The 26,946-nt window shown below is 44.5% G+C and overlaps 1 protein-coding gene across 3 annotated transcripts; it reads left to right on the top strand.

Moving 5' to 3' along the window:
* Nucleotides 1-26,946, top strand: LOC134032688 (F-BAR and double SH3 domains protein 1-like). 3 transcript variants are annotated; one of them, XM_062476710.1, is made up of 20 exons: nt 1-140; nt 504-601; nt 1,114-1,159; nt 2,246-2,319; nt 2,413-2,557; nt 3,516-3,652; nt 3,852-3,915; nt 4,142-4,270; nt 13,671-13,793; nt 14,282-14,377; nt 14,513-14,629; nt 14,707-14,811; nt 16,772-16,933; nt 17,129-17,254; nt 17,388-17,471; nt 20,031-20,199; nt 20,284-20,513; nt 23,153-23,357; nt 23,496-23,554; nt 23,667-26,946. In XM_062476710.1, the coding sequence occupies exons 1-20, from the start codon at nt 120-122 to the stop codon at nt 23,715-23,717; spliced, it is 2,241 nt and encodes a 746-aa protein (XP_062332694.1). In that variant the 5' UTR covers nt 1-119; the 3' UTR covers nt 23,718-26,946. The 3 variants fall into 3 exon arrangements, 2 of the variants coding, with proteins under 2 accessions (XP_062332694.1, XP_062332695.1); XM_062476711.1 differs by lacking the exon at nt 1-140 and having other exon boundaries at nt 523-601; nt 1,378-2,319; XR_009932045.1 differs by lacking the exons at nt 20,284-20,513; nt 23,667-26,946.

Here is a 26,946-nt window from a genome sequence, read left to right as displayed (position 1 = left end):
CAGAAACACACGGGAAGTGGTACTGTCTCCTTGCTGCTGCAAACGTTAATAGCGGCATGAAGGACAATAATAAGTTTGGGCGAACTGTTGTCAAAGGTATACTAGCTTGGTGAAGTAGAATGCAACCACCTCCGAGAAAGGTAAGAAGACATCATAATCTATAATCTAATCTAAAGCGAGGTGAACAGCAAAGAGTAGCCAGAGAGGTTCCGAAGTCTGACTCCTGTCCAATGTTAATGCGGAACTTTGTAACAATAATCAGAAGTAATAATGTCGATTAAAAAAACGATTACGTTGTGTAAGACGAATCATAATGTGAATAAAATACAAACATCTGCAGTCGATCATGCCTCAATGTGTGTAGCAACGGAACAGAAGTCAGATTTATGCTAAATTGCAGTGCATTTAAATGTAGAGAGTAATGCAAATATTTTTTACCACGTGTATTTTTGATGATATGTACGGTATTTGTCTGTCTATTTTTGTGTTGTGTGGGTGTACAGGTGAAGGAGACCCAGCAGGCGAAGCTAGTGTTTGCAGAGCAGCTGGGTCGTCTGCACACCAAGCAGCAGCAGGAAGGAGAGCTCCTGGAGGACATTAGGTCTGACTCCTTAGCCTGCCCTCACCCCTTATCTCCCCCTGTCTCCCCTCTGTCAGTACCCCTTTGACAATAGGCTTGGACCCGGACCCCCTTGTGGCCCCCCTAAACATAGAGTCTAAATAATTGTAAACGTGGTCTTTTGCCCATGCCTGCAATGCAGTGAAGAAAACTATGACAACAATAATGTTTAATGTAACTGGCCCCTCTAACAGTACAACTGGCCTCAGCTTGCCCCCCCCCCAGTGGGAATGGTCTAGAAACTCCCCTGACCCATGTTCTACCAGTCCCTCACCCCTTACCACACCCATCCTCCCGCAATTTTACCCCCTATACCTCACTCATCTTCACCCACCCTATCTCATGCTTGCTCCTCCCCAACCCTCCCCGCTCTGCACCATATCTCCCCTGTTCCCCTATCACCATCTAGAAACTTAGAAGAAAGCGGAAGAGGAGATCAGTATCCTCCTGTGTACTGAATGTGTGCTAATATCAATTTTTTGTTCCCCCTTAAGGTCCTTCAGTAAACAACGGGCTGCCATAGAGAAAGAGTATGCTCAGGTGGGAGATCTGTAATGTGTGTGTGTGTGTTAACCATAACATCACGTCTGCCCCCCCCCCCCCTCGAGTAATTACATAGTGAACAATGTGTGTTTGTGTCTTCTCCTACTGGGCTATTTGGAGCAGCTCTCTTCCCCGACTCCAGAACCTTTCCTGGAAGCCCTCACTTTACTGTAATGTTGCTTGCCCAAATATTGACCCTCTGGTGACTATTTCAGTTCCTGAGTGGTGTGTTGGTGTCCAGAGGTGAGGAAGTGGAGGGACGATGGAGATGGCTGTCCTTGAAGAGAATGCCCCCCCCCACCCCACACACACACACACACACTTTCGCCCAGGAAAAAATAGACCAGAGACAGAGAGAGAGATGGACTGTGGAGATGAGAGATTGTGAGATACTGAAGGAGAGAAACAAACAGAGAGTGCAAGAGAGATTGAAAGAGGAATAATTCATACAAAGGAGAGAGAGGGGGGAAGAGAGAGGGGAATAGAGAGGGGAAGACCTAGGGAAAGACTATGGAATGTAGCAAGCAGGTGATGGGGAGCAAAGACCTTGTGAACCAGGAGCTTCAGGGACTAGAGAGCTTTGTGTGTGTGTGTGCGCGTTTGTGTGTGTTTCTGACCCTGCTGGGGTCAGTTACACAGGTAGCTCTTGTGTACTTTGAATAGGAAGTAAACAGTAGGCGTATGTTTGTTTGCGCTTGTGTGTGTATGTGTTGACACTTAGGTGCTGGTGTTCAGACTAGTATGCTGATGATGAAAGTCTCTACTGCTTTTACTCAAAACAGCTACCAGTCTTCTGCTGGTCTCGAGAGATGAGTGTGTGTTGGTAAAGTGAGTGTGTGGTGAATAGTGTGTAAAGTAGATGTTGGTTAAGGTATGTTGTGTGTTTTACAGGTAAGTTCTGTGTACTGAAGTGTATGTTGAAGTTGATCTGTTGCTGTTGTTGGTAAAGAGTGTGTTGCTGGTGTAAGCTGTGTTACATGTACAGTGTGTTGTTGGGGTATCTGTGTGTTCATTGGGAAGGAGTTGGCCATGCGTTTATATATATTGAGGGATATGTTGAGGTGTGTTGTGTGTCTCTTCCAGGCTCTTCAGAGGCTGGCACTTCAGTACCAGAAGAGAGACTGGCAGAGAGGCAAGGGAGACTCACTCAGTTCTGGGTGGGTTAGCAGCAGAGTCCACTGAATCATTTACGTATTACATGTAGACTGTGCTCTCCCACCTCAGAAGGACAATATGTGTGTGTGCCCCAGGAGTGTGTTCTCAGTGTGGAGGTCACTGGTGGACGCTACAGCTCAGACCGCAGTGTCTCGGCTGAATGCGGCTGAGGGGTATCGCTCCCTGTCAACCGACGCCTTGAAGAGCATTCGCAACGCCAAAGAGCCTCGCGCCAAGAGGGTGAGACACACAGAGACACTGGCACGCACGGGTGTATACTGACACACACATAGACACACACTCACACACTCTCTCTCCCAAAGACACTGGCACACACACAAATACACACATTGGCACACACACCAACCATTATTTTCTCACTTTATTCTGACACGCATTGGGGAAATATACAATGGAGTCTGTAGGAATGTAGAGATAAAATACATTTGTTGAAATGAACTGAAACAGTCAATAATAGCGATTTGCAGAATTGATTCACCGATTACCTTAGTAGGTAAATCTTTTTGACACCCACAGAGATTCCCCTCATCAAACCACAAAGATGCTAACCAGAGATTAACTTTCTTTATTTTCTCTTTCTCTCTCTCAGTTGTGCTGTAAATTATTCTCAAGGAAACACTTTATTTATGTGTCACATGTTTACCACCCATCACTTTCTCAAGATAGAAAGACAGACAAGGATTATGTTGTGTCAGGCGCTGCTGTGTGGGTGTTGTGAGCTGGGTTAGCACAGACTGCACTGTGGTATCACTATGACTACTTGTAAACTGTCAGTCAAAATTAAAACACGAATGGACCATTCACTGGACCTACCCAGTGTAATTTTTGCAAATTAATGTGATTTTATTTGTTTGCTTGTATGTGGGTGTTGTGTGTGCCTGCATGTACTGTGTGTGGTGGTTATGTGGTTCTGCCTGTGTTGTGTGTATGTTGTACGTGCTTGCATACAGTACCAGTCAAAAGTTTGGACACATTTTCCAATTGAATGGGAAAATGTGTCCAAACTTTTGACTGGTACTGTATGTTATGTGTGTATTTTGTGTGCTTGCATATGTCGTGTGTGTGTGTGTGTGTGTGTGCTTACATGTGCTGTGTGTGTGTTGTGTGTGAGTGTTGCAAGTGTGTTTGTTGTGTGTGTACTTGCATGTGTGTTGAGTGTGTGTTTGTATGTGTGCAGGGTCTGGAACAGCTCCAGAGGGTCCAGAGGGAGGTGGTGGGAGCTCTAAGGGAGCTCCACAAACTGAAGAAGAGGTATTTCCAGTTGAGCCACATCGCTAACACAGCCAGGGAGAAGGCTGCTGATGCCCAGGCCAGGTGGGGAGGCTGCTCTTGGCCTGATAGACTGCCTGCCTGTTAGCCTGCTAACCAGTTAACCACCTCTTATTATAGTCTGTTAAGTATCTTATAGCTATGGCTGGAAAGGGCAGCTGTACGCCAGGATACATGTTGATGTATGAAACATGTCTGACAGCTGTTCATGTTACGTATTGTCTGTGTGTGTGACATTCTCCAGGTCTCGGAGGAATGAGCATGGGATCTTCCACTTCAGAACAGGCCTGCAGAAGTTAAGCACCAAGGTAGACTATAGAAGGCTGGTAGGCTGGCTTCATACAGGCCAAAGGTAAACTGACCTAGGCTGCAAGTGAGAACAGGCCAGCACTTCTAACACAGCCTTCCATCCTCCCTTACATCCCCCCTTCCGTCCTTCTCTGTATCCCTACTTCACCATAACCCCACTCCTCCAATTTCCCTCTTCTACCTCTCCTTCCTTCCTTCCTTCCTTCTCTCCCTCTGTCCCCCCAGCTGAGTGTCAGACTGGGGGAGTGTGACCAGAAACTGATGGAGGTACGGAATGAGTACCATCTCTCTCTGGCAGCCACCAACTCTCATCACCAATACTACTACACCGTAGAGCTGCCTAGCATCATGCAGGTAACACACACACACACACACACACGTACATTGAACTCACCCATAAAAAAAAACCACACAACCAGAACCCTACCTTGACCAGACCTTGTGTGTGCACCAGGGGCGTAGGCAGAAATTGTATTTTAGGCGGGCCAGTGCAAAAGTGAGTGGGCCTATAGTTTTCAGCAAGCTCGTATCTACAAAAAGCAGTCCTCCCTGACGTTTTTGGTGTAGAATGGGGTGAAATACAACATTGTGAACACACTCACTGCCAGTGAGTGACCCGAGTCTGACTGAGGCTAACGTCAAAACAGTGTAACGGGGGCCAAGACATGGCTGCCGCCTAAGACTATGCGGGCGACACATTCTCACTCAAATTTCAAGACTTTTGTGACCCAAATAAAACTTTTGATGCGACAGATTAATGGGGAATCGCTTTCTCTCTAAACGGTAGTCCTCCTCGACCTTTTTGCTGCAGAATTCACCGAGATGAAAGTATCAATTTCACCGAAACAGAGGAAAAAAGCTAGCTAGCTACTTTAAAATCGGTTAAATAGACGTAGCCTAATGAGTGGCACATAACGTTAAGTAACATGGCATTTTATTTTGTTTGAGGTTTAAAGATCCTGTAAAGTAAATTCCATGATTTGCTTGTCAGTACATTATATACGTGTGAAATGAGTTCCTGAAAGCATTTTCAGATCAGGTTTTAATGGGTGGGGCCAAAAAGTTATAGCCTGGTCCTAATCAGACCCTCGTACATTTCATTTGTACAGAGGGTCTGGGATCGCTCCATTGACAAGCGTTAACTTCCTTGAAGGCGGGTACTCTGTTGAAGTTTAAAACTATTGGATCTGCCCAGAGCCACTCTGATCTGCCATAACGTTCGCGTAGCGTTCGCCTTAGCCAACTCCTTCACCACGGAGCTAGCTGCCATAGCTGGAAAATCAAACTTTTCCCGAACCCCGTGGGGAGGAGGTCAACAACATCATGATCACCAACAAAACTCAGCAAGGATTGTTCTTGCTCCGGCTTTAACTTATGGATATTCGGCTGCGTTGCCACAACCGCAGAATAGCTTCGCTCGCATCTTTCTCCGCCGCCATTACTGAACTACAACTCAAAATAATGCACAACATCAACGTCATCGTTCTCAGCCACTCCCTCTGTTCGCTGATTGGACCTACAAAAAAATTGTTTCTGAAAACCGACTGATGCATTGAAATCCCAGACCTAGTACAGAAGCAAAATCCAAATTGAGCGGAAGTACGTAGGAGGGCAGAGCCAGGCTAAAAAAGTTACCCATCTACGTCATTTCGACCCATCTACATCAGATCACTGAATGACTCCTCCTGCTGTACTGTTATTGTAGCCTACATCAGCTAGCTAGCCAGCTTCAGGAAGTCTCCCTCCACCCGCAACTGCATCTTCCCTGAATGCAAAAACTTCAGCTGCAACACTATTTAATTTCCCTATTGATGAGGAAAGGAAAAATAGGTGGATTGATTTTGTGAAGAGCCACGCTGATGGAAAGCTTCGGATAAACAGCCGCCTCTACAGTGACCATTTCACGGCGGATACTTTTAACATGGACCAGAGACAGATGGGGTTCGTGGACACACGGCTTCTCTTGCAGGAGCCGTACTGAGCATCGCTCTCCCGGACGTTCCTCCTCCGGTCGCACCGCCGCCAGCAGTTCATCACTCAGTTCTGTGTGCTTGTTATAATTATACTAGATAACTTTTCCAGAGGTATCTCTGCTATGAGTTAGTGCTAACCGCTAACTTGATATTAGGCTACTCGTTGTAGAATGATGGTATTTTGGTGAAATGGTAGCTAATGTGCTAGAAGTAGCCTACTTGGAGAGCTCACTGTCTGCTGTCTCTGGTGTCAATTTTACTGTTACAGCTCAGGGGAACATTTCATTTATATGCATCTGTATGTTTCACTCATTGAACAAATAAATTCTAAAGGTTTTGTTCGGCTTGACGTAGCGTCCATTATCTGGGTCGTAGGTAGGCAGCGAGGGGCGGAGCTTCAGCTCCTTCAGGCGACACCCCCCCCAGTCTCAAGCAGAGAAGACTGATGATTTTCTCACGATTTCAAAGCCTAATTTAACAAACTTGTCTGTGTTTTTTTTCCATTCGAATTTGGATGGGTAGTTAATAACACATTCTGTGGTGTGGTGAACTTAAAACTCGTTTTCAATTCCACTTTACAGGATCTTTAACTTGTCCAGCGGGACAAGTACATTTCTCTTCCACTTGCCCTACAAAAAAATCCTGTCCTGGACAAGCGGACAAGCCTTAATATCGAGCCCTGAATTGGGACTTGTTAAACACGTGTTTTTATTCATCAGCCTACTTACAATTGACTAAGTTAACATTATATTTGTAGTACTTGATGCAAGTTGAATCTAATCTAGATAGCAATCACACCAGCAACTGCTCAATTTAAGACAAGGAGTTTGGTAAATAGAACAGAATATACAAGGCAACCAATTGCATTCAATATTTTTTTTTATTATACAATATGTCCAGTGAGCAGTGGCGGCTGGGACTTTGCAGAGGCCTCCCCGCAGAGTCGGAGCTCGAGGCCCCTCCCCTAAATCCATTCAAAATATATCTACATCTACTTATACCACTGCCAATAGACTGATTGCTGTCGACCTTTAACTATAGCATATTTTCAGCAATGTGAGAGAGAAATAAAGTTTAAAAATAACAAAAGCACAATTGCGTCAGCACAACAGCAGCTTATTCGTCATTGTTAAAAACCAAAGACAGCGCTATAGCCTTCTGATAGTTCAGCACCGCCACTGAAATAACACAATCAATAGAGGAAAAGGAAAACATTCATTCTTGACAATAAGTAAGATATTGGTTGCTGGTGAAGACATGGTGCTGCTAGCTACCTGCTGCTGCGGTTGTCAGGGGCGTGTCTAGAACATTTTGAACAGGGTGGCCAGGCAGGGGCACAACCCCAGAGCAGGGTGGCCATCAATCATGTATCGCGACTCGAGTTAAAAAATGTTTATCTACCCTGTCTGTTGTAGGTAATGAAACACTGCGTGTTATATCTCAATAAATTATATGAACATTTTCCTCCTGTGTGTAGTTATTAGTAAATGGTCACATCCTTAATCTAAATCGAGCATCCCGCATATGGGATTTCCCTATGGCAAATTATGATTTATTCTATCCATCCATCCATCATCTGCCGCTTTTCCGGGGGTTGGGTCGGGTCGGGTCGCGGGGGCAGCAACCTAAGCAGGGAGGCCCAGACTTCCCTCTCCCCGGCCACTTCCACCAGCTCTTCCTGGGGGACCTCGAGGCGTTCCCAGGCCAGCCGAGAGACATAGTCCCTCCAGCGTGTCCTGGGTCTTCCCCGGGGCCTCTTCCCAGTGGGACGTGCCCAGAACACCTCACCAGGGAGGCGTCCAGGAGGCATCCTTATCAGATGCCTGAGCCACCTCAACTGGCCCCTCTTGACGCGGAGGAGCAGCGGTTCTACTCTGAGCCCCTCCCGGATGACCGAGCTTCTCACCCTATCTCTAAGGGAGAGCCCGGACACCCTGCGGAGAAAACTCATTTTGGCCGCTTGTATTCGCGATCTCGTTCTTTCGGTCACTACCCACAGTTCGTGACCATAGGTGAGGGTAGGAATGTAGATCGACTGGTAAATAAAGAGCTTCGCCTTTCGACTCAGCTCCTTCTTCACCACGACGGACCGATGCAGAGCCCGCATCCCTGCGGACGCCGTACCGATCCGCCTGTCGATCTCGCGCTCCATCCTTCCCTCACTCGTGAACAAGACCCAGAGATACTTGAACTCCTCCGCTTGGGACAAGATATCCTCCCCGACCCAGAGATTGCACTCCACCCTTTTCCGGTCGATAACCATGGCCTCAGATTTGGAGGTGCTGATTCCCATCCCAGCCGCTTCGCATTCGTTTGCGAACCGCTCCAGTGGGAGCTGAAGGTCACGGCCCGATGAAGCCAACGGACCACATCATCTGCAAAAGCAGCGACCCAATCCTGAGGTCACCAAACCGGACCCCCTCAACGCTCTTGGTCCACCTAGAAATTCTGTTCATATAAGTTATGAACAGAATCCGACGGACCCTCCTCTCCAGGACCCCTGAATAGACTTTCCCAGGGAGGCTGAGGAGTGTGATCCCCCTAAAGTTGGAGCACACCCTCCTGGGGGGAAGCACTGCTTCCCCCTCCTGAGTCGCCGGATGGTGGTCCAGAACCTTTTCGAAACCGTTCGGGTGTCATCCTCCATGGCCACGCCGAACTCCACGCCACGCCCGGGTTTTTGCCTCCGTGACCGCCAAAGCTGCCTTCTGCTTGGCCTTCCGGTACACATCAGCTGCCTCTGGAGTCCTACCAGCCAATAAAGTCCGATAGGCCTCCTTCTTCAGCTTGACAGCATCCCTCACCTCCGGCGTCCACCACCGGGTGCGAGGGTTGCCGCCGTGACATGCACCGACCGCCTTGTGTCCGCAGCTCCGGTCAGCCGCCTCAACAATGGAGGCCCGGAACATGGCCCATTCGGACTCAATGTCCCCGGGCCCACCCGAGACATGATCGAAGCTCTCCCGGAGGTGGGAGTTGAAACTCCTTCTGACAGGGGATTCTGCCAGCCGTTCCCAGCAGACCCTCACATTACGTTTGGGCCTGCCAGGCCTGACCGGCGTCTTCCCCCACCATCGTAGCCAACTCACCACCAGGTGGTGATCAGTTGACAGCTCCGCCCCTCTCCTCACCCGAGTGTCCAAGACATTCGGCCTCAGATCCGACGACACGACTACAAAGTCTATCATCGAACTGAGACCTCGGGTGTCCTGGTGCCAAGTGCACATATGGACACCCTTATGCTTGTACATGGTGTTCGTTATGGACAAGCCGTGTCTAGCACAGAAGTCCAACAACAAAACACAGCTCGGGTTCAGATCGGGGAACCCCCCCCAGAGACTCCAAAAAGGGTGGGTACTCTGCGCTGCCGTTTGGTGCGTAAGCACAAACAACAGTGAGGACCCGTCCCCCCACCCGAAGGCGGAGGGAGGCTACCCTCTCGTCCACCGGGGTGAACCCCAATGTACAGGCGCCGAACCGAGGGGAAACAAGTATTCCCACCCCAGCTCGACGCCTCTCACCGAGGGCAACTCCAGAGTGGAAGAGAGTCCAGCCCCTCTCAAGGAGACTGGTTCTGGAGCCGATGCTGTGCGTTGAGGCGAGGTCGACTATATCTACCTCGCGCACCAGCTCAGGCTCCTTTCCCGCCAGCGAGGTGACGTTCCACGTCCCTAGAGCTAGCTTCTGCAGCCGAGGATCGGACCGCCAAGGCCCCCGCCTTCGGCCGCCGCCCGTCTCACACTGCACCCGACCACCATGACCCCTCCTGCAGATGGTGAGCCCACTGGAAGGGGGTCCCACAATGTCTCTTCGGGCTGTGCCCGGCCGGGCCCCATGGGAAAAGGCCCGGCCACCAGGCGCTCGCCATCGAGCCCCACCCCCGGGCCTGGCTCCCGGTGACACGCTTCCGGGCAGGGGCAACTGGGAACCATTGTTCTTTTTCTTCATGGTAGGATTTTGAGCCTACCATGATTGATACTTGATGATTTATTCTAATGTATTTATAATATCAATCTAGAAATACAATCTAGAAATAAGTCTACAGTTTTTTCAATGGATTCCGTAAAGTCTACAAGTCATACACACCAGAAACATTCTAACTGCAAACTTGAAATGACAGATGTATTATTTGTAGGCTTACTCATACATTTAGAACCCTTTATTCAGTAATGTTACCATTATTTATAGATTCCTAGAGTAATAACAAACATAAACAATATATATTCTGTAATAGGGCATTGGAAAGTGTGATTTTCTAAAGTTGAAGTTCGACATTTACATTTAGCAGACACTCTTATCCAGATCGAATTACAGTAAGTACAGGGACATTCCCCCTGAGGCAAGTAGGGTGAAGTGCCTTGCCCAAGGACACAACGTCATTTTGCACGGCCGGGAATCGAACCAGTGACCTTCTGATTACTTGCCCGATTCTATAACCGCTCAGCCACCTGACTTCCCTGACTCCCCTGTCGACCCATAACTTTAAACCCCCACATTTTGTATTATTGTTTTATTTAAATACATATGGCACATTTGTACCAAATAAATGTTTCTTAACACAAATTTGATTGTAAACTCTTATACCTGAGTGTGCATTTAGATATAATATCTTTAGAACAGTAAATGGAGGTATAATTAAAATGTAATTTCTTTGTTTCTTCAGAAGGAACAAACTATATTTTTGGAACGTTTCATTTTGCCTGGCTGTTCTCTCCCTATAACCCTGACTGAGCCTCAGAGTCAGACCCTGAAGAAGAAAGTTCACATTGCTCAATAATAATATTATGTTCACCTCACGTCAGCCCTAGAATTCAGAGTATTTTTTCTTTTGTATTGTATACTGACAAGTATTTATGGATTTGCATTCAATTTAATTGACGTAGCCTAAATGTCTAAACAATATGGAGTCAGTATAGATCTCAGCTTTGACTGAAGTCAGCCAGGATCATGATTTCCACTTATCCTAAGCTTAGCAGAAGAACAATACAAATTTTGTTACTGATGTTAACTACTATACAAACCAATTATCATGTGAAACACTTAAAGACAAATGGCATGGGTATTTAACATCTTAAAAATAAAATGCTTGCTAGCTAGCATGCTACTGTAGCAAAGCAAGCTACAGTCTGTAGAGACTTAGTTTACGTCAGGCTATTTTTGGAAAACGAACTGTATTCCATACACCGAAAGTAAAGGGGCTGCATGGTGTTGAATAACGTACTACTAATTTCTAGCTCATGTTTAGTTTCTGAATGTTTATATCCTTACAAATTTCTCCCAGCACACATAATATGGAAAATACCTTTAGTGTAGGGTGAATTTGGGTCATCTGGGATTTGTTTTGCATTCATTTTCTCATCGGAGCTTCCTGATTAACTGCTTGTTTCTGTGACACCACACCAATCACGTTTTGTGATTTCAGTCACATAACATCCATGCTACCGATAGATGCAACGTTAGTATCATCAGCGTCTTCTCTCAGTCTTCTCCAGTGTGGTTGTTGAACATGCCGCTCAGCCTGAACTCCCACCCCTCATATTTGAGAGTGTTTTCATTGTCCAGTACATATGGACAAGACTGTCAGCAAATAGCCGATCGCATGGTAGGGGTGGCACCAGTGGTGGCCAATCACTTTTCAGTGGTGGCGTCTGTGTGTTTCGTCTGTGGAGATGCTGATGATAGCTTCCTCTCTGGCTGGTCTAATTAAGTGTGTAATCTTTGGGTGTTTTGCTCTACCTTGTTCAGACAACAGTTTATTGCTGTGCTTTTGAGAACCGCTTGCATATTTTCTTTTACTTAGGCTATGTCTCTACCGTCATCTAGCAAAACGTAATGATTAGCATTTTTTTTATATTCGGTTCAAGAGGCATAATGGTGTAGTAGTGCACGTAAGATACGCAAAAGCCATTGTTGCCAGATTTAGGGATTTTGAGACCATTTAGCCCATGGAAGTGGATGAAGATCTGTTACGTTGCCTACATTACGGGATTCCTTTACCACGTAGTTGAAACTTGGGGCTCTCAATGAGCGCCCTTGGGGCCCCCCCGCCTCGTGGGGGCTGCGGCGGCTTCCCAGCCGCCACTGCCAGTGAGAGGGTCAAGTTTGTTTTTAGTGAGTGGACCTGCAATTCCTGCCGAGCGTTGAGAGCTATCTGGACGATAGGGGACCCCTTAATCTGCAATTCATTGTTGCTAGCTCTAATCAGATGTACTAGGCTAATAAGAGAAGACTAACTTTGTATGCCAACAAACACCAATAACTACATTTACCAGACGCTCTTATCCAGAACGACTTACAGTAAGTACAGGGACATTCCCCCCGAGGCAAGTAGAGTGAAGCGCCTTGCCCAAGGACACAACTTCATTTGGCACGGCCGGGAATCGAACTGGCAACCTTCGGATTCCTAGCCCAATTCCCTAACCGCTCAGCCACCTGACTCCCCTAGAACTAATTTGACAGACTATAAGGGGGGGGGGGGGGGTTGCTGGTCGTGTATTGCAGTGGTTCCCAAAGTGTGTCGCGAGATGATCTCGGGGGGGTTGCCGCAAGATGATTTCCAGAAATCAAGGAACATTTTAAAACGATTAGAAATAGCATATTTTAGCCAAAATTATAACAAGTTAAAAATAGTAGTTAAATTGATGCATGCAAATAAAAAAGCCAGGAGGACGCATTAGTTGAACTGTCAAGCGACCAAACGTTAAAGGCAGCGTTCTCAGCCAAGACACTGGCTGAGTTTTGGATTTCAGTGGAGAGGGAATTCCCATGGCCACGGGAACTATGGGTGTTGAGAATGCTGCAACACCCCCTGACAGCACGAGAATTTAAAATAATATGACTTGAAAATCCACCACCACGGACACAGCCCCGCAGTAGCGGACTGGCCATCGGGAGCACCGGGAGAAGAATAACGATGGAAAACCAGGCTAATAAACATAAGGGTGGGGCTGAAAAATTAAGAGACAAAAAGACCTTCACTAGACAAGGTTTTAACAATTGAAAAACGGTGTGTGTTTATTTTACACAAAGCTCAAAAACTATTTTGCGCTCAAATAGGGAGTCAGGTGGCTGAGCGGTTAGGGAATTGGGTTAGTAATCCGAAGGTTGCTGGTTCAATTCCCGGCTGGGTAAAATGACGTTGTGTCCCTGGGCAAGGCACTTCACCCTACTTGCCTCGGGGAGAATGTCCCTGTACTTACTGTAAGTCGCTCTGGATAAGAGTGTGTGCTAAATAACTACATGTAAATGTAAATAAAGGCCAAAAAATTCATGCATTCACTATCGAACTCCCGAACTAGCATCACATCAAACACAGAATGTGCATGCATTAACAAGTTAGCTGTGGTGGCGTATACGGGGGCCGGTTCTGGTGGGCCGGTCTGGATCAAAGTCCAGGGCCTATTTTTACTCTTTATTCTCGGCCGCCCAGAGAATCTTCCTTTCGGAACCCCTAGCAACCATAGCAACCAATTACGTTCCGGAGGCTTCCTACAACTTGCTTCAACAGATCAATTTTATTCTGAAAACAAATTAAACACACACACCAGTCAACAATAAATCAGGTTTATATTAATATATTTTCTTAATACATTTGAATAATAAAAATAAGCTAAAAATATATTTTCATCAAACATGCCTGGGCGGGCCGGTGAGTAATGTGGGCGGGCCATTGCCGCCCTGGCCCATTACTGGCTACACGCCTGGTGTGCACGTATGCTTGTGTGTATTTCTCTGTGTATATATATTGGCGTGTGTATCTGTGATGTTTGTGTGTCTCCCAGAGGCTGGATGGGGAGCTGTACGAGCAGTTGAGAGGCCTCTTCAGTCTGCTGTGTTCTACGGAGGTAGAGGCGTGTCTCTCCTCTCAGGCAGCCTTCAGCAGGGTGTGGGAGCACGCCGCCCAGGTATTAGACTCCAGAAATCACCTTGTGATTATTAGTTATTGCGGTATGCAGAGCTTGTACCCAAAAGGATGGTTTAGTGAGATGCAAATGTTTTTTATCATTGTGCAGTGTAAACACGTTTGACTTTCTGTGTCTTTCCAGTTTTTCTTGTGTGAGCTCCAGGCGTTCTAGAATGTTCCATAGTAGCCCCTATTGAACTTGAGACATTCTGGAATATTCCACAACAGGCCCTCTCTGACATAGATATATATATCTATGGATATATCTTTGCTCTCTGATCTCCAGACATTCTAGAATATTCCATAAAAGGCCCTCTGTGATCCCCATACATTCTGGAATATTTCATTACAGGCCTTCTGTGATCCCCAGACCTGAAATATTCCTCACCTTAGTGCTAGTGAAAACCTGGATAAGTGATGGATGTCAGAGACAGACTGGTTGTTTTTTACCACATTTGAACTTCAGTGAGTGCTTCTTTGGTCTACCAGGTAAGCAGAGAAAGGAGCCTGCAGCTCTTTCTACAGGAGGCTCCTGCTTTTACCAAGATCACAGACTTCATATTCCAGCTCTCCCCACATGATAAGGTGAGACAAAACAAATACACCTCATAGCTGTACAGATATAAATATACATAACACACTGTCCTGGCATAAGTAACTAAACTGTAACGAAAAATATAAATCCAGCCTGTATTAATGATATCTCCCTCCACGTCCAAGGTGTGTGTCCTGCAGCAGAGCACCAACCCAGAGGGAGAGAGTTGTCTGGAGAAAGAGGCCAGGAAGTGGTCCTCCAAGGCTGCGAAAGACTACAAGGTCATCACCCAAGGAGAGAGGGTAGGCACAGAGGTCATGGGACGGTCACAGCAAGCATAGTTTTGATTTTCAGGGTGTTGTGTGCGTGTGTGTTTCAGGCGGTGCAGACTCTCGAGCAGCGTGTTAAGCTGCTGTCTGGAGACACAGGGGCCAGTGTGGAGCAGAAGCTTCTGGAAGTCCAAGAAGCCGTCCGAAAGGCCAAGGTCAGTTGGAATCAAATATGCAACCTGTGGTTCACCAAACCTGTTACTCACTTTATTAGATGCATTTATTCCAAAGTGAAGCCTCCTACACCTTCCTCCTCTTCACAAGGACCTGATGACAAACCAGGCTTTCTTCATGGAATGCATGAGTCAGTGTGTGGGTGTGTGGGGTGGGGGTTTCTGTGAAGAGAAGTCCTGCGCCTGAGAGAAAGAGAGAGCGTGGTGGAAGGGATAGGCAAAGAGAGACTCATGCAAATGTTGCTAGCAGGGTGAGTCATAGCTCACCCTCTGCAGCTCAGAACAGTGATTAGTTTTCTGCAACAACTTTGCAGCTTTATTAGTTTTCTGCAACAACAACAAAAAACTAGAGGGTACAATTTCTGGTGAAATTGTAGGGTGTGCTTGCTTGCGTCGGTTGCACAGGGGGGTCCGTTTTTTAATGACATTTTTACAACTAATATTTCTGTATATTTTATATAAAAATGCATACTTATTATTTATAAAGATTACATAGATTTAAAAGCAAATTTTTTTTGCTGCTCATATACCACTCAAAATACGAGAGAAGTGTAGAATGAAATAGATGTCTTCTCATTTCTTCTCACTTCTCGTAGTAAATTGTACTACTACAGTACAGTACTAGACTACTGCTGTGTTCGTCTTGGTACCGATTGCGTTGCTTGAATTCGATTTAACGTTCCGTTGTACGGTTTAGGCTGAAATTAATTATTTTCATTAACAGATTGACAAAGTTTAGGCTGTGGCAATGAAGTTCAGGTTGGTAGTCAGATAGTTTCACCTATTGAAAGACTTTTGATTTAAGTAAGGGGAGTGCCGAACATGTTCTGTCGCCGTTTGACTTCCTAAACAGCTGTGTAGATGTTTTTGTAGTGTGTCTCGCGTAGGCTACAGCGTTGCAGTGAGCAACACTGGTTTGAAACCACAGGTAATGATAATTTCACCAACAAATCATTTACTTGTAATGTAATGTCATAATAAATCCTACAACGAAAATGTATTTGTGAGGAATGTTTATTTTAACGATTGAAAACAGATGCATCATAGACCACTGTAGTATGTGTTGCCCGGGCAACAGAGGCTAATGTCATGCTAATGCTTCAGTGAAATAGTAGACTACCGTTTACGAAAGTAGATGTGGGCCTACTTCCTTAATAATATCAGCTAATATTGTACATTACATTTCACAATTGTGTTTCACATCACAAAGTAAAATGAGTAAATAGTTATCACCCTGGCCTCTTTGCTTGGCGTTTCTGCAGCTGCCTTGCAGTAAAGCTATAGTTAGCCTAGCTATCCCCCAAGTTAACAGATGCGAAACGAATGTTCTGCTACAGGTAGTCAAGCGTGTTTTCACAATTGTGTTTCACATCACAAAGTAAAATGAGTAAATAGTTATCACCCTGGCCTCTTTGCTTGTGGCGTTTCTGCAGCTGCCTTGCAGTAAAGCTATAGTTAGCCTAGCTATCCCCCAAGTTAACAGATGCGAAACGAATGTTCTGCTACAGGTAGTCACGCGTGTTTTCGTGACGTTAGTGACGTAGTGACGTAAGTAGCGTCAGTGACTGTGGCTAGCAAATTAGCCACCGTTAGCTTCACTTTTCGCCACAAAAACTTAAGTTCAGCCTAAACCGTGCAACGGAACGTAAATCCCAGTAGAAGCACCGCAATCGAGACCAAGACGAACATTTTGACACCGCCGTTTTCTATGTAGTCCAAATATTGACTGATCCTTAGGGGTGGGAAAATAATAAGAAGAAGATATGTGAGAGAACAAAGGTTGTGCCCTTGCCGAAGGCAAAGCACACCCAACTAATAATCCATTACAGATTTTTATAATATATACAGTATATTTGAATAATAATGTATGGCAATTTCAGGTAGCTTTTTTATGATGGACAGTATTTATCTCCAAATAAATATAAAGAAAAAATGTCCCTAGGTGAGCCATGTGAAGGCAGAGTCCTGTCTGGCATTGCTGGAGGGGGCGGGGGTGGATGTGGAGCCGTGGCTGACCAGTGCCATGAGCCAGGCGGAGGAGCAGCTGGAGAGAGAGAGGAGGCTGAGTGAAGCTCGCATGTCCAACGGTGACATTTCCAACCTGGTATGTAACCTGTGTGCAAGTCTTCGAATTTGCTGCTAGGGTGGATCTCAATTCTGGCAGAGAGGCCTCTTTCTGCTATTCTCCTGTCCTTCACCATAGGAAAGGAGAAGAGGAGATTTTAGCCTATGACAATATGCCCCTCCTGTGTGAAATTGCCTCAGAGCCTCAGAGTTGTCTCTATTCCTACTTCCTCAGGAGGAGGAGTTTGAGTTCACAGACTTTGAGGATTATGATGACAACAGTGACACTTTTGTAGACTCACCATCTGGTTCAGGACCATGTGGATACCCTCTCCTCTGCATTGTCCTCTACAGCTATCAGGTGAAGACCACACCTGCATACATACACCTACCATTCTGTCTGACCCGCCACATGACTACCTCTGCAGAGAGGCAGGCATGTAATGTTGAAGGAATTGAAGTGTAATTGCCTGGTCTCCCATTATATCCTGCAGGCCAGCCAATCCGATGAGCTGTCGATCACCGAAGGGGAGGAGCTTCAGGTGATCGAGGATGGGGATGTGGAGGACTGGCTGAAGGTGAGAGGAAAAGGAGCGCAAACCAGGAGGAGGGGAGGAGGGCTAAAGATAGAGAATGATGAGAGGCGGTGGAAGGAGCTGCCCCTTTTGTTTATTTAGCTGTCCCCCCTTTCATCTACAAATGACCTCATTCTTGGTCATGAAACAATCCCTACATATAAATTATAGTGAATTTACAAATCACCATGCTTTCCAGATAGAGATGAGGAGATCCATAGCTCCTTACTGAGGAATCTAAAAGTATTAGTATCCACTGCTACCTAACTGCTATCTAATCAACAAGATATACACTACCAACAGCATACCTACAGAGCACCACTCTATAACCACTTCTAAAATAGAGGGAACATTCCTCTTCCAAAAAATTCCAAAAAAGTTGGGATGTTGGGAAAAATTAAATACAAAAACAGAATACAATGATTTGCAAATCTCATAAACCCATATGTTATTCACTATAAAACATAGAAAACATATCAAATGTTTAAACTGATGAAATGTAAAATTTTAAGGATAATATACGGTAATCTTTTATTTGATGGCAGCAACACGTCTCAAAAAGGTTAGGACAAGGCCATGTGTAGTGTAGCGGGGTTTGCGCGTTTAAGATTAGCAATACTTAATTTGTAATAAAGTATGTAGTTCTTGGGGGCACCACCTCTTATTTGTTAAAGGGACAGAGGAAACCTTGTTTAACCTTATTGAATAATAGCCTTCGTAATAATCAGTCTAATCTTAAGTAGTGTATTCTATGAAAGTAGGGAAGATCAGATAACATGAGAGATATGCGAATATTATACACAATGATTTATTTCGGAAAATGTAATTATAATGAACAAATACCAGATAAGTTATGGGTTAGTTTGGCTTGAGTATTACAGTGGCTAGATTCTAATGAGAGCGAGCTACACAATGGCTGTGTAGAGCGCGTGTGAAGGGGGGAGGGAGAGAGAGAGTGGGAGACAGGGAGAGGTAGGCCTTTATAGTAACAATGGACGATCAATGGCAACTGACCTAACGATGGTTAGGTTAAATCAGTTGTAAAATACAATCAAACATCAACAATTAAATCACAACATGCCAATATGTCACAAGTAAGAAATATTGCAAATCGCAGTTACTTTTGTCGGTTTGAAGAAAGGAGTTAATGGTTCGTTATGTCCAACGAATAGAAAGTGGAATCTCTCGTCAAAGTTCCGGGCGCTCAGTGAATTTGCAGGTTGAGAGGAATAGGTTAGAGAGTGACGCGTTCACCTCAGTTTAATCCTACGAACAAGCGGGGGTTTTATACTCCAAAGAACAGGGGGGACCTCTCTCATTGGTCAGTTACTCCCCACCTGGGCGTCGTCCTGAGATCTGCCCAGGTGTGAAGTGGCTTTTAGCTTTTAGTTCCGTTATTTCAACTGTTCATGGAATGCTTAAACTTCAGAACATAACAATACAACATGGCTTACATTTACATTTAGTCATTTAGCAGATGCTCTTGTCCAGAGCGACTTACAGTAAGTACAGGGACATTCCCCCAAGGCAAGTAGGGTGAAGTGCCTTGCCCAAGGACACAACGTCATTTTGGCACGGCCAAGAGTGGAACCGGCAACCTTCTGATTAATAGCCAGTTCTTAACTGCCATCTGACCCCGGCTTCTTCTTTGCATGATAGAGCTTTAACCTGTATTTGTGGATGGCATGGCAAACTGTGTTTACAGACAATGAGTTCTGGAGGTGTTTCTGATCCCATGCAATGATTTCCATTTCAGAATCATGCCAGTTTTTTATGCAGTGCCTGAAGATCATAGGAATGCAGTATTTATTTTCTCTCTTGTCCCTGACATAGAGATTTCTCAAGATTCTCAGAATTATTTAAAGATATTTTGTACTGTAAATGATGAGATATTAAAATCCCAACTTTTTAGAGACTTGTTGCAGCCATCAAATTCCAAATTACCTTATTTTTTCCTTAAAATTGTACAGTTCCTAAGTTTAAACATTTGATATGTTTTCAATTATCTATTGTGAATGACATGAGTTTATGAGATCAATCAAATCATTGCATTCTGTTTATATTTTCATTTTACACAGCGTCCCAACTTTTTACATTTAGTCATTTAGCAGACGCTCTTATCCAGAGCGACCTACAGTAAGTACAGGGACATTCCCCCCGAGGAAAGTAGGTTGAAGTGCCTTTCCCAAGGACACAACGTCATTTGGCACTAACCGGCAACCTTCTGATTAACAGCCCGATTCCTTAACCGCTCAGCCATCTGATCCCTCCCTTTTGGAATGGGGTTTGTAGACCAGGTCAAGTGGTTAGTATTGATGCATTCAGATGTCACATCTCCACTACATCAGTCTTCTTCGCAGTAACTGCTGTGGTCTCCCCACTTCCTGTCTCTGTGTAGCATAAACTGTCGGTTTCCTGTTTTTTCGCAGCTAAATATGGTGTTCCATCTCACACATACTGATTGAGACACAATAATAAACACTATTTGCTAATCAGCTTGTTTCTCCTCCTTCTTGTCCTATGTGTGTGTGTGTGTGTGTGTGTGTGTGTGTTCCTGTGTAGGTGTGTAATGCGTCTGGACAAGTGGGCTATGTGCCTGAGAGGTACCTGCAATTCCATTGGTCTCCAGGTGAGGGCACTGTCGGGCACTCATTGGATTGGTCATTTGACAGTTCTGGTTCCTCCTCTGAGCACTCCCATAAAGGCCCACAGTACCTCCCACAGGCAGCAGGTCAGTACTACCACAACATCTTTATATTTGGTATTAGAAACTGTAGATGTGTGTGTGTCATATTGGGTGGGTGTGTGTTTCCAGGTCTAGTGCGGGCCCTGTATGACTACCAGGCCCAGAGTGGGGAGGAGCTGTCGTTCCCAGAGGGGGCAGTGATCAGGCTGAGGAGGCGTGCCCAGGGCTGGGGCCAGGGGGAGGTGGATGATGGTTTTTGGGAGGGGGAGCTGGATGGACGGGTGGGGGTGTTCCCGTCCCTGGTAGTGGAGATGCTTGGGGACAGGGAGGAAGAGGAGGAAGAAGAAGAGAAGGAGGAAGTGAGAATTTAAAATACTTTGCAGGGAAGACTACTTTTTGATATCCAAGTTATGCATCTACTGAAAATCATAATATCTCTTGGTAATCAGTTTTTCTTTCTCTGTTATCTCTAAAGTTATTGACAAACATGCCCCTTGGATATCAGTAAGGGTTAAGGGCAGACACTTACCTTGGATTGATGCTGATCTAATACATCTTTTTAAACAAAGAGATAAGGCATGGGAAAAGTACCGCCTGTCAAAGGACTCAACAGACTGGGCTGTATATAAACAATTAAGAAATATGTGTAAAACTAAAACAAGAAACGCTAAATCGAACTATTATAAAAATTATCTGTCTAATAACTTCAGAAGTCCTAAGAAGTTCTGGAAAAGTCTCAATTCTTTACTCAACAAATCGACTAAAAGCATTGCCACAAAAGTCAAAGTTCACAATGACATTATTAGTGATCCTTCTGCGGTTGCCAATGCTTTTAACCAACACTTCTCCATTATTTGTAGTTCACAATCGTTCAACCTCTCTTACTTTAATCCGATAGATGAGTTAAGCAGCTCCTTCTCATTCGCTACAATGAATCCTATTGACTTCCAACTGGCAATCTCTGATCTAAAGGCAGGTAATGGTACTGATCCTGATGGTCTGGAGATCAAGTTTATCAAGCTCGCCTCTCATGTACTGGCATTTCCTTTATCGGATTTATTTAACTTATCGTTATCCACCTGTGTGGTTCCATCAATGTGGAAGTCTGCCAGAGTAACACCAATACACAAGGGTGGCGATGCACTTGACCTTAACAACTACAGACCCATTTCCATCATAAGTAGTATAGCAAAAGTGTTTGAAAAATAAATATTTAATCAACTATTTAAATATATTAATGATTTCTCCATTCTGTCACCTAATCAATCTGGTTTCAGACCTAAGTTTTCTACAACTACTGCTCTTCTAAAATTTACCAATGATGTTTCATCCTCCTTAGGCAATAACATGTCAACTGGTGCAATATTTATAGATCTCACTAAGGCCTTCGATATGGTTGATCATTATATGCTTCTTGACAAACTACATGCGATAGGCCTCTCTAAACAATCTCTTCTTTGGTTTAACTCTTATCTCCATTCTAGACGTCAGCGTGTCTCTTTTCAGGGTTATCTATCAGAATCCTTAATAATGGAAAAAGGTGTCCCTCAAGGCTCTTCCTTAGGGCCTCTTTTATTTTCTATATTTATCAATGATCTTCCTCAAATATGCTCAGACTGTCTTATTCATCTATATGCAGATGACACAGTGATCTATGCATCTAACGCGTCGATTTCTAGGATTCAATCCACACTGCAATCTAACTTTAATGCCATCCAACTTTGGTTCCATTCCAACCACCTACTACTCAATAAGAAAAAATCATATAGTATGCTGTTTCCCACCAGATCAGCTACACTGAATCAAGACAACAATCTCTTACTTAAATTCTTAGATGATACTCCGCTAGTTAAAGTTGATGAACTCAAATATTTGGGCCTTGTACTTGACTCACAACTCTCCTTTAGGCGTCACATTCATTCAGTAGTCAATAAAATAAATTGTAATTTACGAATATTGTATCGTTCTATTAACTGTTTCACTCAACTGATTAGGTTAAGAATTGTGACACAGCTAATATTTCCTATATTAGACTATGTAGATGTTGTCTATCAAAACACATCAGAATCCAATCTAAAAGCACTAAATGTTGTTTTCAATAGTATGTGCAGATTTGTGTTGAGATGTCCGTTCACTACTCACCATTGTATTATGTATAACACACTGAATTTATTATCACCAAAAGCCAGTTTCACTGGTACCAGATTATATTCAAATGTATCTACTCTGACTATCCTCCTTACCTGAAGGAATATTTAATTCCATATAGACCTATCTACAGACTGAGACACACCGAATACCCCTTCACCATTGTATTATGTATAACACACTGAATTTATTATCACCAAAAGCCAGTTTCACTGGTACCAGATTATATTCAAATGTATCTACTCTGACTATCCTCCTTACCTGAAGGAATATTTAATTCCATATAGACCTATCTACAGACTGAGACACACCGAATACCCCTTCTTTACTGTACCAAACATCTCAAAAGAGAGTGGCAGGCGTACCTTTAAATTTAAAGCCCCTTCAGACTGGAATAGCCTACTATTCTACTACTACTACTCTCTAAGATCTATCACCTCTTTGCACTCCTTTAAAATATCCCTTTATAATCACTTACAAGCAAATTGTTGCTGTAAATTTGCTCATGTTTGACTGGACTTTTCTTTCTTTTTTCTTTCTTTTTTTATTTATGAATAAATACCGTACGTGTGTATGGGTGAAGGTTTGTGTATATGTGTGCATATATATGTATGTATATATGTATATATATGCCTCTCAATAATACGATATGTATTCAATAGGGAGTCGGTGGGGTGGGTGAGGTCTGGGGGTGGGGGAACTTGAGCGAGTTTGAATGTGCATGTATTTGTCTTTGTCTTGTGTCTTGAGGACCCCCTCGAAAACGAGATGCTGCATCTCAAGGGGTTATCCTCCAAATAGAAATAAAACTCTATAATCTGTTTTTCTTTCTCTGTTTCGTCCCATCTAGAGCTTTCCCACTCCCACTCTTCCGCCCTTTTCTCCCCCCATCCCAATCGCTATCCCCCCAGCCTCGCTCCTAGTCTCCTCCCCTAGCCTCAGCCCCAAACCCAGGTCAGGGTCCTGGTCCGTCCACAGCACGCCCCCTAGAGACGTGGAGGAGCATCTTCAGGCCATGCCCTTGGAGCTCCAGAGAGTGGCAGACAGTAGACCAGGTGAGAATAATTACTCGGAAACCTAACACAGACATGCCACGGTTTGACTATCTGGACCGAAGCTTAAGATTACATTCCATTACGTCCATCCTCAAATTTTCCTCCATCTCTATCTCTCCATCTCTCCGGTCCTGTCAGAGAGGGGAGGAGGCAGCAGCCACAGCTCACCAGACCTTTCTGTCCGGAGAATTCTACCGGTTTGTACAAACCGAATTCAAATTCTGGAATGCTATGAATCTATCTGATGTCAGACAGTTGTGTAAGCGTTTAATCTGATGTATGTCGCATGCCTATTTGTTTATGTCTCAGACCCGAGCTCCGCCTCCTCCCCCCACCGAGCGACACTTCCCCATGCCGTGAGAACACACCTGCCTCCTCCCCCCACCCAGCGACACTTCCCCATTCCCCAAGGGTGCAAAACCGAACAGAAAAAATTGAATTGTTCAACACACAAACCACGGTTCGGTTTTTACATGTAAACCGCGGTTTTTCGGATCTACGAGAAAACACAACCTAACAGTCTCACTATAGCCTCGCGCAGCACTGCTACTTTCCTTACTGAGGAGATGGCAACACTGCTGGAGAGAGGCAAATCATGCGAAGCTGCCAGGCACCTGTAAAGTATGCTAACCAGGAGCCGAGTGCACCAGCTGGGCGTACGCCTGGGTGTAACGCTACGTCCGACGTAGAACTGAAAGTTACGACTAACTTAAAGTTACGACTAGTGCACCAGTTAGACTTAAGCCCTTTATGTGCTGCACCTGGGTGTACATTTTACGCCTAGTGGGGAGCAGGCGTAAGTTGGAAAATCGGACTAATATCCATGGTAATTATAATGTACAACAGTTTGATCGCACATGCAGCGCGTCTTGTTTATAGGCAACATATGGAAAGGACATTAAGGCGAGAAAAAGTTGTCCGTGATCGCACAAATCCACTGTTAATTTTATTGGTGATCGATTTCCAAGCTGATTGTTATTGTAAATCCATGGCTTGTTTTGAAGGGAGATAGGCTAGCTAAGTGCGCTTTGGATAGGCTCTTAAATGTGTTGCCCGTGGCCTGTCAAGCTTGGTGCACTCGGTGTAAATTCAAATCACAAAGTCGGACGTAACTAAGACCGACGTAGGAGTTAAGACCAACTTTTTTACGCCCAGCTGGTGCACTCGGCTCAGGGCTGCCAACTCTCACGCATTGGCTGTGAGACACACGTATTTCAACCAGTTCACACACTCTTACGCCACACCTTGTATTTCTCAAACTGAGAAGGCAACGCCAATCATGCAGTCATGCTAACGTTGTAAACAGTAATAATGGATGAGGCGCAGGCACACGGTGTGAAGCAACATAGACGCGCGAACACCCGTGAAAGGGGTTAGACGGGGGTTAGAACGCAGCAAAATTTGGGTTGGCCCCACCAAATCTCACTCCAAGGTTTTTTGAAAAGTTAGCAGCCTTGTGCTAACGGTAATACATCTAACATGATGGGGCATCTACGCCTGATATACAGAAAATACAGAGAGAGCACTAAAATGGTAATGTTTTTTTCTTCCCCCTAATGTGCTAAACAAAACCGAACCGAAACCGTGACCCATAAAACCGAACCGAACCGTGGGCTTGTTGAATTGTTGCACCCCTAATGAAAACACACCTGCCTCCTCCCCCCCCCAGTGACACTTCCCCATGCCGTGAAAACACGCTGCCGTCGACCATGTGGAATCGAGGAAGGCTTTCCTGCAAATCAAGCTGTGTATGTGCAAAATACTTTAGAAAGGAGACATTCGCTTGAGGACACCATTGACGCTAACTCTGCGGTTACAGAACAAACTTTTTTTACTGTCTATGGCCGTTTATCAATCTGAAGAACGCTAAGAACTTAATTGTGTTCTTCGGTATTGGAACTATACTTGACCTTGAAACATGACATCAAACAAGTTCATCAGAACACAAGAACGGAAAAGAAATGCTGATTGATAAACAGCCTATAATTGGCTTACCTGCCCGGTTCCTCAAGAGCTATCTTCCTATACGTTTTTGCTCCAACCCTCCTCCTCCAGCATTCCCCATTATCTTAATTTGCTGGTTGTAGCGTTTGAACCAGGTTAGTTACAACTTGGGTGGTTGAAGCAAACATTTGTAGCTGTCCAGGAAAGTCCTGTGGGCTCATTTATACAACTGCGCGTAGAATTCATGTGAAAACGTTGCGTTCGAATGAAACACAGAAAGTGCGTGCGCACAAAATATTCAGATTTATAAAACAGAGCATGCACATTCTGCTCCGGTTTTCCTTTATAAATCACAACTTACTAGAAAATTAAGTGCACGTGTGCGAGCGTCTTGTCCCACCCAAGTAACTCCCATAATTGGCCTATAAATGGTTATTGACATGCACCAAATTAATATAAATAGCCTACCACACTGTCAGGTGTGGTAGGCTAATTGCACTGAAACCCGGCCAATGACGTTATCACATTGACAGTAATGCACAACAAACACGTGAAAACAGCGGAAACGCTAATGGCCTACATATGCCCATAAGCCACGCCCAAAGTCTACGTGATTTCCCCTGCACCCCATTTCTCCAAAATTACTGTAAATTTGAATACATGCCTTATTTCTTATGGGGAACAAAAAAGCCTCAAGGACCCATAAGGTCCCCCATGATAGATTTAGCTGTTCAGTGAACCTTTGGGTAAACCTACAAAACTGTTCTCCTCTTGATCCGTAAGTCCAATCATCTGACTTGGTATACATGTGTAGAATACATGTCTTCCTATAGGGTCAAAAGGAATGCAATGCAAAATGGCTGAAAGAAGTGTATTTATGTAAATGTCCACATTGCCTCAATATCTTTGTGTCAATAAATAAAATATAATTTTGACTGATGGTTTTTAAAACCTAGTAAGGGTCAAGATGACATCACTTTGAAGTACCATAAATGATTTCACCTTGGTATGTCAAAATATGATTGAATTACAGCTGTTTAAACTTTGGCCAAATCTAACAGTGCTTGCCACAGGAGAAACTGATTACTTTTTTTCATATAGTAACTGACCGCAGTGTTTCCCAACACTGAGAATAGCTCAATGAGCTGAGAAGTGCAAGGTCATAGGTTCAAATACAGCCACAGCCATTGGGCATGTCATAGTTCTAAATTATCTATTTAGTTAAACAGGATGACATCATTCTGAAGTACAATGCACAATTTCACCTTGATATGTCAAAAGATGACTGAATTACAGCTGCTTGAACTTTGTCCCAAAGCTGACCAAAGCTAATACTCACCCCTTTCAATTCAAAATAACTCAACAGTTGATGTGTAGCAGAGGGGATAGAGAGGCTTGTTGTGTCGTGCGTAGACTATAAGTAATTTGACACCAAAGCAGAGGAACTTGGAAACATGTCTTTTACTTGTCTTCTCTCGTCTACTCTTCCTTTCTCTTACAATTTAACTCAATCACCTACAGACACTTGAACGCCCTCTAGTGGTATAAGATGAACATGTAACAAGAAAGAATATACTGGACACAACAAGGCTGATTTGCAATCACATGCTCTTGAGTTCGAATCTCCATTTAGCCTGATGTTGTT

The sequence above is a fragment of the Osmerus eperlanus genome, chromosome 13 (genome assembly GCF_963692335.1).
Source record: "Osmerus eperlanus chromosome 13, fOsmEpe2.1, whole genome shotgun sequence".
In the NCBI taxonomy this organism is placed as follows: Eukaryota; Metazoa; Chordata; class Actinopteri; order Osmeriformes; family Osmeridae; genus Osmerus; species Osmerus eperlanus.
Note: the sequence above shows the minus strand (reverse complement) of the source record. Positions and strands in the feature narration are given on the sequence as shown.